At 36.4% G+C, this 16,344-nt stretch overlaps 1 protein-coding gene across 1 annotated transcript; it reads right to left on the bottom strand.

Moving 5' to 3' along the window:
* Positions 1–1,802: 1,802 nt before the first annotated feature.
* Positions 1,803–15,538, bottom strand: LOC100783624 (uncharacterized). Its single transcript, XM_003519017.5, has 15 exons — positions 15,127–15,538; positions 14,212–14,638; positions 13,937–14,030; positions 10,798–10,984; positions 10,452–10,707; positions 9,503–9,718; positions 9,331–9,417; positions 9,105–9,239; positions 7,651–7,764; positions 7,304–7,551; positions 7,091–7,171; positions 6,632–6,863; positions 3,324–3,422; positions 2,995–3,180; positions 1,803–2,341 (listed from the first exon to the last, which is right to left on the bottom strand). Exons 2-15 carry the CDS (start codon positions 14,563–14,565, stop codon positions 2,243–2,245), a joined length of 2,388 nt encoding a protein of 795 aa, XP_003519065.1. The 5' UTR covers positions 14,566–14,638; positions 15,127–15,538; the 3' UTR covers positions 1,803–2,242.
* Between the last annotated feature and the right edge of the window lie 806 nt (positions 15,539–16,344).

The raw sequence follows: 16,344 nt of genomic DNA, 5'->3' as shown, positions 1-16,344 counted from the left end.
AGATGTTAAAGTGTGGACATGATATTTGATTGTGAATAAGTGAACGTGTTTAACACTTGATTTTACATTAATTATATTGTGAGCTATGAATTATACAATAACCTGACCAGTGTTTATGCGCAACGTTAAAGAGAATGTGTAGGTTCCTAGTTAGGAACCAGTGTTAAATTGTAGCGCAATTGTGTTAAACATGTTTGAAACATGAGTGTAAGGTCGTGGTATTGTATAATTCATGAGCAGTGCTTATAAATGAAATATGTGATGAATTGTGGAATAATATGTTGTCTTGAGATTATAATATTGTTATTGAGATTGAGTAAAAGTGTAAAGCAGAACAGGTGTTGAATTGTGAGATGCGTGAAAACATGTGATGGTGGATTGTGACATTATGAGATGTGAAATTGTGAATGAGTTTTGGTCGTGAATAAGTGTGTGATTAACTCTTGATGTGACATTATTGGTGCTGTAAGCTGTGAATTGTACAATAACCCGACCAGTGTTATCTTGAGAAAACTGTAAATGCGTAGTGTTAAAAAGAAAGTGTAGGTTTCCTATTTAGGAACCAGTGTTAAAGAGAAAGTGTAGGTTTCCTATTTAAGAACCAGTGTTAAATTGTAGCGCAATATGTTGTACGTGTTTAATACACGAGTGTGAGGTCGTGGGTATTGTATAATTCACGAGCAGTGTCTGTGTGCTAAAATGATTTTAGGGATTGGACTTGAATTAGGAGGGAGAGATCCTGACGGACTCTTCGAAGTGTAGGCCTTGGGGGTCATCGGGTTTGAATATTCCTTTAAGCCTATGCTGATCCCATATGGTTGGAGCATTCTCACAAAATATCGTGATCCTGACTGGTCTCCCTATGATATTACTTAGTGAGAGTGACCTGACAAACCCATTGTGTGGTGCGTCTTGTTATGTACTCCTAAGCGCCCTAGGGTGGTTTTTCACTGACATGGTACCACATTGCATATAGGATTGAGTTTTAGTATAACTGTTGCATACGCTTGCTAATTGTTTATTATGAAATTGATGCGTTATTATATCTTGATCGGAGTGTGGGATTCTTGTGTAATGTGATTAATGATTGAAAAATGAATTTTGAATGACAAAGTGGTGAAATTACGTGAGCTATGTTTAAGCAAGTGCTATTTCATTTATATAATATGTATATTTAATTGTCTTGTTTCTCTATTAGCTAGGAATGTGATAACTCACTTCGTATGTGTTGTTGTGTTTGGATCCTGTGATGATCTTTAACTTGCTAGAGGACACGGGAACACAACGCTCTGATAGGATGTGACATTAGGATATAGGTTCTATATTAATTGTATGAAGCTTAGACGACCTTGTTTGAGTTGAGATTACTTTATTATTTATTTGGACAAGTTTAAATATGATGTAGAAGAAAATGAATGTGAGCCTCTTTCCTCTTTGAAAGACTTGTTTCGAAAAAAAAATGTTTTAAAAATACTTTTAATTAATATTTGAATTTTTATTCCTTTATTAATATATATGTGAGGGGTAGAGGGTGTCACCGATCCAACTTCCAAGTGTGGTTTGTGTTAATCTCACTTGTGAGGTGCTCTTCTTGGTACCCATACCATCTTTCTCCAATTTTCTCTAGCTTCTCAAATTTCTACTTGCCAAAAGGTAATTATGTCTTCTCCATTGTTCTATCTTAAATGAATTCTATTTCAAAATTCAGTATTAATACCACTTATTTATTAATTGCTATAGTTAATTAAAAGGTGTCAAAACGAAAAATTCTATAAATATGTATGCAGTATCAATATCACTTATTTATCAAATAATTGCTGAGTGCGGCATAGCACCACTTTGTTAACCCAATTCAAAGATCTGTATTGCCTAACAATATCCAGGGAACAAAAATGAAACAAGTAAAATAAATATGTAACCTTTTTTTTTCTCTCTTTGTTTTTCTCCATAAAAACCTCTTGTGAATAAACCTGACAGAATAAACCTCTGAAAAAATAAAAACTGTAAATGCATTTTCCATGCACATATTTATGTGAGAAGGGAAAAAGAATGTTGTACGTCCACCTTGGTTGAATGATTTACTGCATTGGAGATGGTAACTACAAGGAACTTGTCCTTTTACAAATTACTCATACATAATGTTTTTCATCTTGACTCCCAAAATGTAGCAGAAAGGTTATCCTTTCCCCTACTCCTCTTAGAGTAACTTGGTCTTTTGTAGTCTTCACATTATCCATGCTCCTCAGCTGGTGCTTACCAGACACTGGTGAGGTAATCCAAAATGTTTGTTGTGGCGAACTTGTTTCCTCCAAGGGTCATTATGTAACTTGTAATGCAAAATCTTGTATAACAAAAAGCTATTTAGTTAAAAGGTAATATATATATCTATCTATCTATATATATATATATATAGACAAATAAATACATGAATTGCAATCTAAGAATATTTATTTTCCACTTTGCATATAATGTTGATGATTAAAACATCAGGCTTCTTTTGATCCACGGTATGTACAAGTCAAAGTGTATCAAAATTTGAAATTACTTGCCATGAAATCAAACAGCATGATTATATCATTAGGAGTTATCTAACTTGTCCTACAGTATCTTATGGTATTAGAAATTGGAAATTAATTATTTTTTTGAAATCAAAAAGGATTTCTGATCCCCCCCCCCCTTAACTCCTTTCGAGCCAAAACATTGTGTGCCTAATGATCTTGGTGAGATGAGAACTAGCAGTAGATTAAAAACTTAAACTTGAGGGAAGCTATTGAAAAGCATAATTAAAAAGGTTCTGTTAGCTGACTTCAAATTAGTTGTTTCAATACAATAACAAATTTGAGGGATTTTTTGTGCCTGTGGGGTGGGGCACTCAATCAACATTCTGTGCACTCAATCAACATGTTGATGTCAGGGTATCATAACACCTAGTTGCTAACTCACCAAAGTTCAAACCTCATTCAAAAATAGTTTTGAAAAAACGAAGAGAAGTACCTGTATTAAAGTGACAAAGACATCATCCTCTGTCAGCTTTAAGAATTCAACTGCCCAATCATCAACATGTCCAATAGCAGTTTTCTGCCTTTCAGCTTCAAGCAAAACAGAATCACGATACATGAATCTTTGCCATATTTTCTGAACATTTTCTAGCTTGAATTCAATTTCTGTGTCATTGAATCCCTGAAAGAAAAAGAGGATTAGCAACCACTCAACCAATGTTGCCCAGGATGACAACTTTATGCAAAGTGTCTTGAATTATATTGTAAGATAAATTAAGCAATAACCCAAAAAAAATTATAGAAAAAAATGGGGAAAATAAATACCCGGAGGATCTTTATCAAGTTTGGAATTTCCGCTTCAGGTATACGAACAGCAAAGCTGTCATAGTTGAGAACATTCTCGTACGGTAGGAAAATCCCATCCTACAGAACAAGGAAACAAAGAGGCAAAACTTATTTGAGTAGAAGAGCAGAATTACTCCTTTTTCTTTTTACTCTGTTAAGCAGAGTTAGTATTGTTAGTTAACTCAACTAACCTTAGGTTAGTTGACAGTCATTCTGTCAGTTATGACAGCTGTTTACAGTTGTACTCACTCTAGCATATATACTAGAGCTGTAACCACTTCTCAGTCGAGTTAATTAATATCAAAAACTGCATTTCTAAAGTTTAAGTTTTTCTCGCTTTCAATTCTGAAATCTTTTTATGGTATCACAGAGCTTTGTTCAATCTTAAGGATTAACAATGGCTTCCGCAACCAACAATTCTAATCCTTCAAATCCTCCACCACCGATTAACTCTGGCCGACGTGGTGGTCGTGGTGATGGTGGCTGCAATGGAGGTCGCAACAATTATGGTAGAGGAGATGGCCGTGGCAGAGGTAGGTTTGCTAACATTCAGTGCCAAGTTTGTCATAAATTTGGTCATGAAGCTTCGTTTTGCTATTGTCACTATGAAGAAAACCATGATCCTACACAGCCCATGATCTATGCTAACACAGAAACCACTCCTCCAACACAGCAAGCTTCCACACAGCAATCTGTAATCCAGCAACCTTCAACACAACAAGCTGTAACACAGAAAGTTCCCTCTGTTCAGCAGTACATGCCTGTAATGGCTCCTTTTCCATACTATTATTCTCAGATGCCTTATGTACAGACATACTTCAACTTCACAAGCCAAAGTCTTTTGCTAATACCACTGTGCTCAAATTCTAGTTCTGAATCTGTAAATAGTTCTTCAAATAATACTACTGTTGGCAATTCTGCATTTCTGCCTCTTGTAATGCTTTGTCATTTGCCACTTGGCATGCTAGACTGGGTCATCCTAGTGTGCAGATGTCATGAGATATGTATTCCAGATTTGTAAAATTCCATCTATCAATAAAACTGTCTCAGATTTCTGTTCACATTGTTGTCTTCGCAAATCACATAGATTGCCCTCATCTCCTTAACTATCTATCTAGTCCTTTTGAACTTGTTTTTACAGACCTGTGGGGCCCTGCACCTTTTTTATCTAGTTCAGGATACAGGTATTATGTTACTTTTGTAGATGCCCACACCAGTTTGAGCAGTTCAAGGCTATGGTTAATACTCGGTTTAATTTCCCTATAAAAGCTGTTCAATCTGACTGGGGTGGAGAGTACAAACCTTTTACCAAATTTCTAAATGATTTGGGTATTAATCACAGATTAATATGCCCTCATACCCATCATCAAAATGGGGTAATAGAAGGAAGCATAGGCACATATTTGACATGGGGTTAACCTTGCTGTCCCAAGCAGCTATGCCTCTTCACTATTGGAACCATGCATTTCTTACTGGTGTACCTAATCAACAGACTTCCCTCTACATCAATTCAAAATGAGGTTCCTTTTCAGAAGCTGTTCCACAAAAACCCAGATTAGGCTTTTTTCAGAATTTTTGGCTGGGCATGCTTCCCCCTTCTAAGACCCTATAACTCTCATAAACTTCAATACAGATCACAGGAGTGTCTTCTTAGGCTACTCATACTCACACAAAGGTTATAAATGCCTAGCATCAGATGGCAGAAAAAAATGTGTTATTCAATGAGTCAAAATTTCCCTACCCAGCCCTATTTCCTTCAAAAAACCTCCACACCCATTCCTTCTCAACCTACTCCCACACCCCTTACTGTTTTACCCATTATCCCTGCTACTGTTGTTCCTCAACCTTCACCTTTATCTACTGCTTCTATACAACAGCCGCATTCCCCATATCAGCCTTCACCAGAACCTAGCTTTTCTTCCCATGACACCTCTATTTCTGTTCCACAGCAACAGTCTCCTCCACCCGAGCCAATCACCTCTTCCCTTCCTGTCAACACTTCACCACCTCTGCCAAATCTTCTCAGTTATCTCTCATTCCTGAACCTTTACAACCCAGTGCACCACCTCAAACTTATTTATCTAGACCAGAAAACAATCATCCTATGTCCATAAGGGAAAAATCAGGAATTGTGAAACCTAGACTTAACCCCACATTGTTGCTGACTCATGCTGAACCCAAATATGTCAAAAGTGCCATCTCAAATCCCACCTGGTATGCAGCTATGAAGTCTGAATATGATGCTTTAATCAGCAATGGTACTTGGACCCTAGTTGAATTACCATCTCAACAAGTTGCAATTAGCAGTAAGTGGGTCTGTAGGATCAAGCAGAATCCAGATGGCTCTATCAACAAGTACAAGGCAAGGTTGATTGCCAAAAGGGTTTCATCAAAGGCTTGGACATGATTATAATGAGACTTTCTCACCAGTGATAAAACCGGTCACTTTTAGGATCATTCTCACTCTTGCTATCACCAATAAATGGCCTCTACAACAGATCCTACTCTCTACAGATCAGTGGTGGGAGCACTTCAGTATGCCACCATAACCAGACCAAAAATCAGCTTTTCTGTCAATAAAGTATGACAGTTTATGTCCAGTTCTTCAGAACAGAATTTGCAAGCTGTAAAGAAAATTCTAAGATACTTGAATGAGTTTCTTACTCTTGGATTAAGATTACAGCCCTCCAAGTCTTCAAATTTTTCTGTTCAGGCATACTGTGATGCTGACTAGGCTTCAGAAGCAGCTATTTTCTTAGGACCTAATCTTGTGTCCTGGTGATCTAAGAAGCAGAAAGTTGTGGCTAGGTCAAGCACAGAAGCAGAGTATAGGAGCCTGGCTCTTGCTACTGCCGAAGTAACTAGGATTCAGACCTTGCTGTCTGAATTACAAGTCAGACACACTACACCCATGGTCTTCTGTGATAATATGAGCACTGTTGCTCTAGCCCACAACCCAGTGCTGCATTCCAGAACCAAGCAGATGGAGCTGGACTTGTTCTTTGTAAGAGAAAAGGTTATGAAAACATTCTGAAGATGAACCACAAAAAATTCCAATACATTATGAATCGTCACTCTGTTAACATCCATTTGTTTGTTGAATTCAAATGTATAGGATTTGTCAGCTAACCAAGTGACTTAAATCTCCTTGGCAATGGCAAAGCCAGGTCACTAGATTAAAAAACTAACAAGCAACTTGATATTAATGATAAGATTTATACAAATACATTTTTTAACTTTATTCTGTTGGGGAAAAATAAGAAATGAAAAAGAGCTTAAATTACTACCTGAATGACCACAGGAATGCATCCTTGCAAAATACTGTCCTCCATGCGACCACTCCATCCATCTCCAGGAAACACTCCACAGAAAACAGAGCTTGCTAGATCCAAGTGATAGTTTTCAGAACGCTCTGGTGTCACAATGACGTCTTTGGCATGCTGTTTCCCAAGTTTTCCATCCTTGTTAGGGCTAGAACCAAACTCTTCTGCCAACTTCTGTCTGATACCCATGCTATACCTGCACACAATATATATATACCATACTACAGGTGACCAACAATACATCTAAACCTGAACGAACATCAGGTGACCAACAATAGTAACAAGAAAGTGAGAAATTATTTAATTTCATAAATAACATTAGGCAACAGAATGTAAAGGTTACTAATTAAAGAAAATGTGAGCATGCTTTAAACAAATATATACCATACTACAAATTCCAAAATAATTTTTTAGTTAACTTACGTATCTTCAGGTCTTCCATGAGGGTACGCCGGTCCTAAATTCCCATTGAAGTAGAACAAAGTCTTCCGCTTCTCATGAGACCTGGAAAAAATTATAACATGGTTGCATTGTTTGCTTTCAAGAACTTGAATGAATAGAATAAAAGATTCAAACATGACCAGAAAAACAAAGCAAATCACTTAGGTGAAAATTAATTTTTGGACAAATATTTACCAAGCCCAAAGTTTTGAAGTCAACACATTAGCATCAGGAACTTTCCAAGCGGGAAGCACGAGATCTTTGTCAGGGTCAAAACATGGATGAGTGCCTCTTTTGTCAGAAGATATTTTATCCCAGTTGTCAGCCCAATATGCTGTGGTTGAATGGTTATGCTTTGTGTTTGTGTTTCCCCAGTGAACTAACATCATGCTGTTCCATATCTCCTTAGGAGCATAGCAAGCACCTTCATCCCATGAAAAAGACTGCCTTCAAAAAGAGAAGTGAAATAATTAGCACAAGCAAATACAGTAAAAGTTACTTCATTAAAAAATCTTCAACATAAGATAAACAATTCTCCTTACCCAGACGTGGTCCCTTCCTGATGAGCGATTCCAATAAGGATATTGTTCAACAATGTGAATATATGCCTTCTTATAATATTCCAAAGTGAGAGAGCTCCTCAATCCCATATGCTCCTTAATGTTATAAAACAATGTAAGAAAAAGAGAAAAATAACAGTGTAAAACATGGAATCTATAGCCAATGCCACACACACACACACACACACAAATATACTAACACTACTACTACTGGCAACAGAAAAAATAAAATAAAAATATGTTGATGGATAAATTGTTGATAAGTTGGTTAAGATTGTGACAGAAGACCAAGTCAATGGATAGTGCATTAGAAGCATCAAAAGAAAATATAATGGTTCCTTTAAAATAGAAAGCAAGTTGTGCAACAGTTTGAAATTCAAAATGCATAGTGGGGAGTTGTTGGAGGTTACAAAGCATGACTAGAAAAAATGGGCGTTGTACTTCAAATTTTAGGCACACAATCAATCCAAAACACAAACCTATTTTATCCTGCACTTATTTTATCACTTTTCTTTACAGTTTCTGCCATTTATTGCTTTCATAAAGCTTTCCTTTACAGCCTTTCCTTTATTTCTTTCCTTTACCACTTTCCTTTATAGCCTTTCAACCATTACCTTTCACGCCAAATCCTATTTTCTCCCTTTCTTATTTGTTCACCTACACCAAGCGCTTTCCGGAGTAGCTTGGGAACCCATAGCCAAGGAGTAGATTCCCCTTCTTGGCATAAATCATCATCATTATTTTGGGATCTTGTCGAGATAAGACTAGCCGAAACGTATTTCAGTTGACTTTAAATTTTTACACGACAACAACTACAAAACAGATCTACCACCAGGAGTGACATAACATAATCTAAGCATTTGCTGATGGTAAGAACAAACAAGTAATAGATAATTGAAGATATTTTTATCCTTCCATTTGAAAAGGGAAAAAAGAACATTACATACAACTGTCTTTCCCAGGCCTGGCCCAAGGGTAAAGCAACTAAAGTTCAAGCTTTAGGCCCACCAATAAAAAATAATTACCTTTAGTTTTTATAAAGCTAAAAAGGCCACATTAAAAAAAATGTCACATATGTTAGCAAAAAGGCCCAATATATAGTTCTCGCATTTAAAATAAAAATATTTTTATTAAAATTTGCTTTAGGCCTCACTTGCTATTGGGCCGGCCCTGGTCTTTTCCAATATCAAAATTATGACTATTCAAGAAAGTTGATGGAAGGGAAAATCCATGTACATCATAACATAGATGCCAGTCAGTGTTGACTGTCATGTCATCCAATTAATCACAGATATTATAACTCAAAATGATCTGAAAGCACTACTAGCATGCATAGGCTGAAACACTGATGCAGTCAGTCTTTATATGCATGCCACATGCAGCAATAAATATTCTACATATATATTCTGATAAAAACAACAGTAAGTAAAATATACCTGCATACTCAAGTGAGGAGCATCATCAGCACGAGTTATGATACATGAATCAAGAACAGGAACAAAGAAAAAATCTGCCTCTTCACCATTTAGTGTTCGATGAGGACTGGCTAACAAACTCTCATAAAGTGCTATCTGCGGACAAGCAGCAGCACATGATAAATATATTGCTATAAATGTTAAATTTGATCGAATGAAATGCTCCTATATAAAAGTCATGAAATACCTGGGCCCCGTACAATTGATCTGTCCAAACTGTTATATTATTGCCATCATAAATTCTATTTACACACTCTAACTTAAAATGGCGTCCCTACAATAACCAAAATAGAAGTAAAAAAAAAATCAAAATTTTGCTCTTAGGATTTAACCAAGAGTGACATTCAGATTATCCTGACCTCAAGTAGCAAGCTGTTGAACTCTGGGGGCAAATCATAAACATATACAAGAGGCCTTTTCTTTGCAACCACAGCATTGAGATTAATCATTTTTTCATTGGCATGAGTATCGTCAGCAATATCAATCCGGGCAGGACGAAGCCAACTAGGCCACTCTTTAATAGAAGAAATAACAGATGGCATGCTGCAATCTACTCCATACCAGCCATTGTCGCACTGAAAATACACTACATTCACCTTATTTACTGACATTGGATGGAAGTAAGCATTCTCACACTATAAATACAAAACATTTAGTTTATCTACATACAACGAATGGAAACAGATAGAATTTATATAGCACAGAAGGTCATAGTTCCATTTTATCTTATTGTTGTTACCCTTGAGAAACTTATCAATGTCATTTAGAGGAATGAAACTAGACACTGTTTTGGACAGGTAATAACTGGCATTTAGTACTTCAAAGAGAGTTCATTCTTTTAATTGTTACTCAGCATCAATTGGCTTCACATTATAGGCTTCCTAGTTCTACTGAGTTCAGACTCTCTACACTAGTAAACAGAAACACAATTTTTCAGAAATTGAAATAGCATCTGTACAAAAGGATTCCAAAGAACCTGTGCTATTTTGTTCATGAATTTTTAATCCTTCATTGATCTTTCATTCCTCTGTATTCTTTAACTCTTTCCTTAGAGGTTTATCCTCCTCCAACTTCAAGTTATTTGATTTTGAAATAAACATAGCCAGAGCAACTTTTCGAGGAATAAGACTTTTAATTATGGGCTTTAATGTTTTAAAATAATTTTCTTTATCATATATGTCTTGGTAGTAATTTATTTGCCACTATTCCTACAACTAGAAAATGAAAATAATAGATGATTGGCAAAGCTTTTCTTGCAGTACACAAGTAACACAACGAATCCATGTGCAGAATAAACAAAAGAATCACCTGACAAAATCCGCCACGGCAGTGGCCATGCCCAGAGCATTGATTAATGCAAACAGATTCCACAGGCACTTCACAAAGTCGGCCCGCAAGACCATCATATTTGCAGTCACATTCTTCTTTAATTTTTGCCTTTCCAGCATATGCTTCAGCTGGGTCCACATTACACCAACCTGGTATGCTACGATTGGTTGTGAAGACATCTTGGTCAATTTTTGTCCAATTCACTATTCTGGGACCGTCAGGTTCAGAAGGTGGACTGAAACAGATGAAAGGAGTGAGACTTGAATAGTACACATTGAGAAAGCTTGCCAATGAAACTCAATGCTAGGTATAGGATTTTACATACTTAAATTGAAACCCACATGTCTCCGCTAATGGTCGATTTGGATATTTTGTGCCTTCTCCACAGAAGCACATTGCTCTTGTCTTGTCGCAGTTGGCTGGGCAAATTGAGACAACCCATCTCCCAAATGGTTGATCTGGTGATCCAAGGAAGTTGCATTGCAATTGCAATTTTTCAGTGCATCCATCCCCTGTCACCTCAGAAATTAGCATGATGGTTCAGAGTTCAGACCAACTAATAAATTAAATATGCCTTTCTGCAATAATCAAACATATTCAGGAAATGGTAGCAGCACATTATGTAATTTTCTTCTTTGTTTTGTTTTAAGCATATCAGAGAATGTTAACAACGCCTTTAGCAAAAAAAAAAAAAACAAGTTAAAAGTTAGAAGTAACTAGTAAGAGATTGAAAAAAGGTGAATATCAATTTTCTAATTAATAGCATACAGGGGAATTAGATACATATACTAGTTCTAAGTTTCTAACCTAGTATTTATTGGGAAATAATCTTGCTATCATAATTACAGTTACAAAAAATAAAACACAATCAAAATTACATGGAAATATTCTGTCCACATGATATACAAATAATGGAAGCACTCCGTGGAAAGTCCTTAGCTAATATATCTGTTAGTTTGACTCCTAGAAGGGACACACATTGCTGCTATAACGCCATTGTCCAATTTCTTCTTAATAAAGTCTCAGTCTATCTCTATGCCTTTTGTCCTATCATATAGGACTGGATTATGAGAAATATAAATGGCAGATTTGTTGCCACGTAGAATTCTCGTAGGGACTCCATACGCTATTTTGAGATCTTCCAGAATGACCTTCATCCAGAGTAATTCAGAAACTCCTTGGACCTTAAGATTTAACCTTGCAACCACATTTTGTTTCTTGCTCCTCCAAGTTATCACATGAGAAAATGCATTATCCTGAGGTGGATCTCCTATCAACAATTGATCAGACATAATCTACATTTGTATACACCTCCAATTAGGGGTGTTAAAAAAATCCTGTTAGTTAAAACCAATCCATAACCGACCATATCCAAACCACTTTTAATCCATTTTAATGGATTGGTTTTATATCCAAATCTAGTTTTTTGGATTTTAAATCCAATCCAATTATTTGGATATGGATTGAATACTTTATTGGATTTTCAGATTTTAAAGCATTCCTTTGAAAACAACCTTGGCCAAGGTTGGTCAAAAGCAAATTTTTGGCTGATATTAGCCGAGGCTATTTTTGTCCAACATCAATTGATGCATTTTTTCCGACAAATGCCGGCCAAAGATTTTCGGCTGATGCCGGTTGATGATGTTTCTCAGCCAACATTGGCTAGGGGATTTTTCAGCCAACATTGGTTGGGGCTATTGTTTTGCCGATGTTGTCTAGAGTATTTTTTACCAACATCGGTTGATGATGTTTTTGGTTGATGTCATCCCGAGTTTTTTCAGCCAATGGGCTGATGATGTTTTTCAGCCGACATTGATTGAGACTATTTTTCAATCGACTAGGGATTTTTGCGGTTGACATTGGCGGTCACTATTTTTCAACCGGCATCGTCTAAGTTTTGTTTCAATCAACATCGGCCAAGGCTATTTTTTGGCCAAGGCTATTTTGAAACCGATGTCGACTAGGGTTTTTTTGGCCGGCATCGACCGATGTATTTTTTTTTTGCCTACACCAACTAGGGTTTTTTTGCCGACATTGGTGGGGGCTATTTTTTTCCTAGCATTGGCTAGGATTTTTTTGGTCAACATCAGCTAGGATTTCCTTTGGTCAACATCAGTTAGGATTTTTTCTGAGGCCAATAAGTGAAGTTTTTTGCCAACATCAGCTAGACGCCTAGACCTATTTATGGCTAACAGAAGCCGAGGCTATTTTCAGCTAACATCAATTAGGGTTTTTCAGGTGATGTTGGCTATAAAATGTCATCAAAAAAATAGTCATGTCTGATGTTGGCCGAATAACCTCAACTGATGTCAGCCAAAAAACATCACTCACCGACATTGACCTTTTTCTTTTCTCAAGTCAATGGGTAAATAATCAGAACTATAAAGGCAATCATCTGAATTCTGAAGGAGAATTACTGAAGACTCAGGGCTACCAATACTTTTCTCCAATGAATACTCTAGTTCAGACAATTGTGGTTGCTGGACTAGGTTGAATTTGTCAATTAGATACACATTGCAGCAATTACACTTGCCTCTAGAGTAGGATTGGTACTAGCAGATATAAATGTCTCATGGGCAGTCGATACAAGTGGTAAGTATACCCCCATGTACCACATACTTAGTAAGGTAGCATACCACACACCCGTACTCGTACCACGTACTAGAAAGAATTGCAAACCTATTAACTAGGCTCAAAACACCACAGCTAGGGCAACCACTCACTAAAAGAGGCTGAGTAGTGCCAACAAGCAGAGTAGTGCAACCAGCAACTCGAAACGACATTGAGGACTACATGTGAACTACACATGTTGGACTGGCAATGAGCTCGTGGGCACACGTGATTTCGGTCTGAACAGTGGCAAACAAGCTAGCAAGGAGGGTCTCCACAATGAAGGAGAGAAAGGGAAAAGGTGCCACAATGAAGGAAGCTAGGGTTTAGACATGGAAGTAGAGCCCTCAAGACAAAGAGCTCAGATAACAACTCGAAATATTAGAAAAGTTTAATATTATTTTTCTAGTAACAAACAAGGGAATTACATGCATGTAGTAGTTTTAACCTACTATAATCCCCAGACGATAAATAACACATCAGCCATTAGCTGGTACAATAAATGTCGCCGGAGATATATCTCGGATTTAAATGCTTAACTAACTCTAAAACATTTTGTAAAGACCTCTGTATCTAACTAGTAACAACACCTATTCATTGGAGAATTATGACTTCAAGAATATTCAAGTTAAAAAATACTAAGTAGGTCCTTGAGGAAATGATTGTGTGTGATTTACCAGTCACCAAAGAATGTGTGTGAACATCAGTCTTTGATCACAGCAATATTATGAAAGATAATAAATTATGAGAGCTAAACCTACAAGATTGTCAAAATGAGTTAATCCTACAATAGTCGCTTCTCAGTAAGCCTTATGTATCAGGTCAATAAAATGAAAGGAGGGAAGAAAACTAACCAGAATAACCATGAAAACATCGACATTGTCCCAATTCTAGATTACAAACCCCCTGGCCACTGCAGTCCTTTTTGCAGTTATTGCCACCTATTATCTGTTAATCAACAATATTATTAAGGGGCAAAAATTACTTTTGATAAGCAGATATCAAGTCAATGAAAATAACAACCATACTACTTTTAAAAAACTAACAGGAAACCTCTGAATTAACAACTCAGAAAGAAGGCAATAATGTAAACAGAAAGACAGAAATAAAAGTTACTATCACTTGTTACCTCAGTGATGTTGACTTCCTTAATAACAGAATCACAACCAGCAAGCCACTGGCCAATTTCAGCCTTCCACGGTGCACCCTGATAAACAAATGCTCCGTGTAAGTCAGCCGGAAACTGACGCTTAAAATCAACTGCAGGCCACTCCTGGTCACGGTTGCTTGGAAATTCTGCCGATGCATTAGTTGGGAAGCACGAGTCCTGGGCTATCTTAAAATAATTGAAAGTGGGTGTCAAAGGGAACAAGAACAAATGTACTACAGAAACCAATGCCACAACAGAAGCAATTGTTGCAGCAAGAGACCAAGAACACCTCCATTTGTTCATGGAGAACAAATCTAACAAGTCCCTCGCCATACTAAACTGCAATGCAACACTACAAAACAAACTCAAGCTCTTCTGATTCACCAGGCTATTTTGACATCATAACCTGAAATAGCAACAGTAAAATCACTATCACTATTCCTCACAATGACCAAAGCCATATCCCATCTGCATATTCAAAAACACACAGCCATACCATTACAAAGCTCAACTAGGCTTAAAACTAAGAAAGCCTTTTTTCTTTATGAAATGAAGAGAAGAAAACAATGACAACACTTTACTAATACTAATGCAAACCCATTTGGATTTTCAACACAAACTGAAGAATCACTGGTGAGTTCAATAAACAAATGCTACCAACACAGCATACCATTACAAAGCTCAATTAGGCCTAAAACTAAGAAAGCCTTTTTTTTTCTTAAGACATGAAGAGAAGAAAACGGTGGCAGCAAATTACAACTAATAAAGCTAAATGCAAACCCATTTGGATTTTTCTACACAAAAACTGAAGAATCACAAATGAGTTCAATAAACAAAGGCAACAATCACATGACCCTACATTAGTTCTCTGACATCTGCAGAGCGTTGACTCACCTTTCTCGGATCTGAATCTCCAAAACACAGAACCCCATGCTGAGATTCAACATGGGCAAGAACCAAGGTTGCCCAATTCCACAATTGAATTGACAAGGTGGCTCCTTTAAAGTGCCAGCTACCGCAAATTGCAATAGGGTCAACGGGAATGCCAAAATTGATTCTTTGTTTTTATTTTTTTTAAATTTTTTGTACTTTTTTTTTTTGTTTTCGGGCAGCTATTTAAGCCCACATTGTCAACACTTCTATTATGAACACGGGACCACTCACTTGTTGTTTCATTCCTCCGAATGTTACATTCTGAATTTTGGTTTCACATATAAAGAAAATGATAGTAATTCAGATTGAAGGGATGGAATGGAATCTTGTGCGTTTTCCACCTTCAGAAGCCGCCAAGGTGTTCTCTTTCTCGGAAGATGAATCAGGTCCCAACGCAACTGATTTTCACGTTAACGTTTTGAAAAGACCATATTGCCCTTCTGGCAGTGAAGTTTCTTTTGTTTTCATAACGGGAACAATGACTATAATATACACAGGCTATTTTGCGTAAGTTGCGTTTGTATTTCCGCAGTTAAAGACCGTTGACGAGAGAGTTTTCCTGTACGGGCAATATTGTCAATTTCACAATTTTTGAATGGGAATAATTATTGATTTTTGGTTTAAAATTTAAATAATTGCACGAAGACAAGGTCATACAGGAACCGAGAACTAAAAAAAATATAATATAAATCAGAAAATGAGCTAGGAAAAATATAATATAAATCAAGAAATGTGACATAGCCTCCTAATTAAATTATATTATATTTTAGCAAAAATTAAAAATACAATTAATGAATATCAGAGCAAACAAAAGGAAGGGTCAAAATAAACAGATAGATGATACTCCTAAAGTGAATACTATAAGTTATGACATTTAAAAAATATAGAATATAATAATCTCATATTTTTATTTTTTTTACAATAAGAAATTTTTTATAGGTTTTCTGGACATTAAATTCAACACTAAAAATCACTAACAACCGACACTCTTTGAGTCTTATAAAGATCTTATTTTCCTCAAAGCATGAGCCTAACCATAAAGGACTTCTATATTTTATAAACAAACATGCACACCTTTTCAGACTTACAAATCTCAGGTTTTTGAAAGAAAGAGTAAAATAAAAAAAATGTTCGGATTCTAAATCATATTCGCATTTTCTAAATGAAATAATTAAGGTC

This window comes from Glycine max, chromosome 2, assembly GCF_000004515.6.
Source record: "Glycine max cultivar Williams 82 chromosome 2, Glycine_max_v4.0, whole genome shotgun sequence".
Lineage (NCBI taxonomy): Eukaryota > Viridiplantae > Streptophyta > Magnoliopsida > Fabales > Fabaceae > Glycine > Glycine max.
This window is presented reverse-complemented; position numbering and strand designations above follow the sequence as displayed.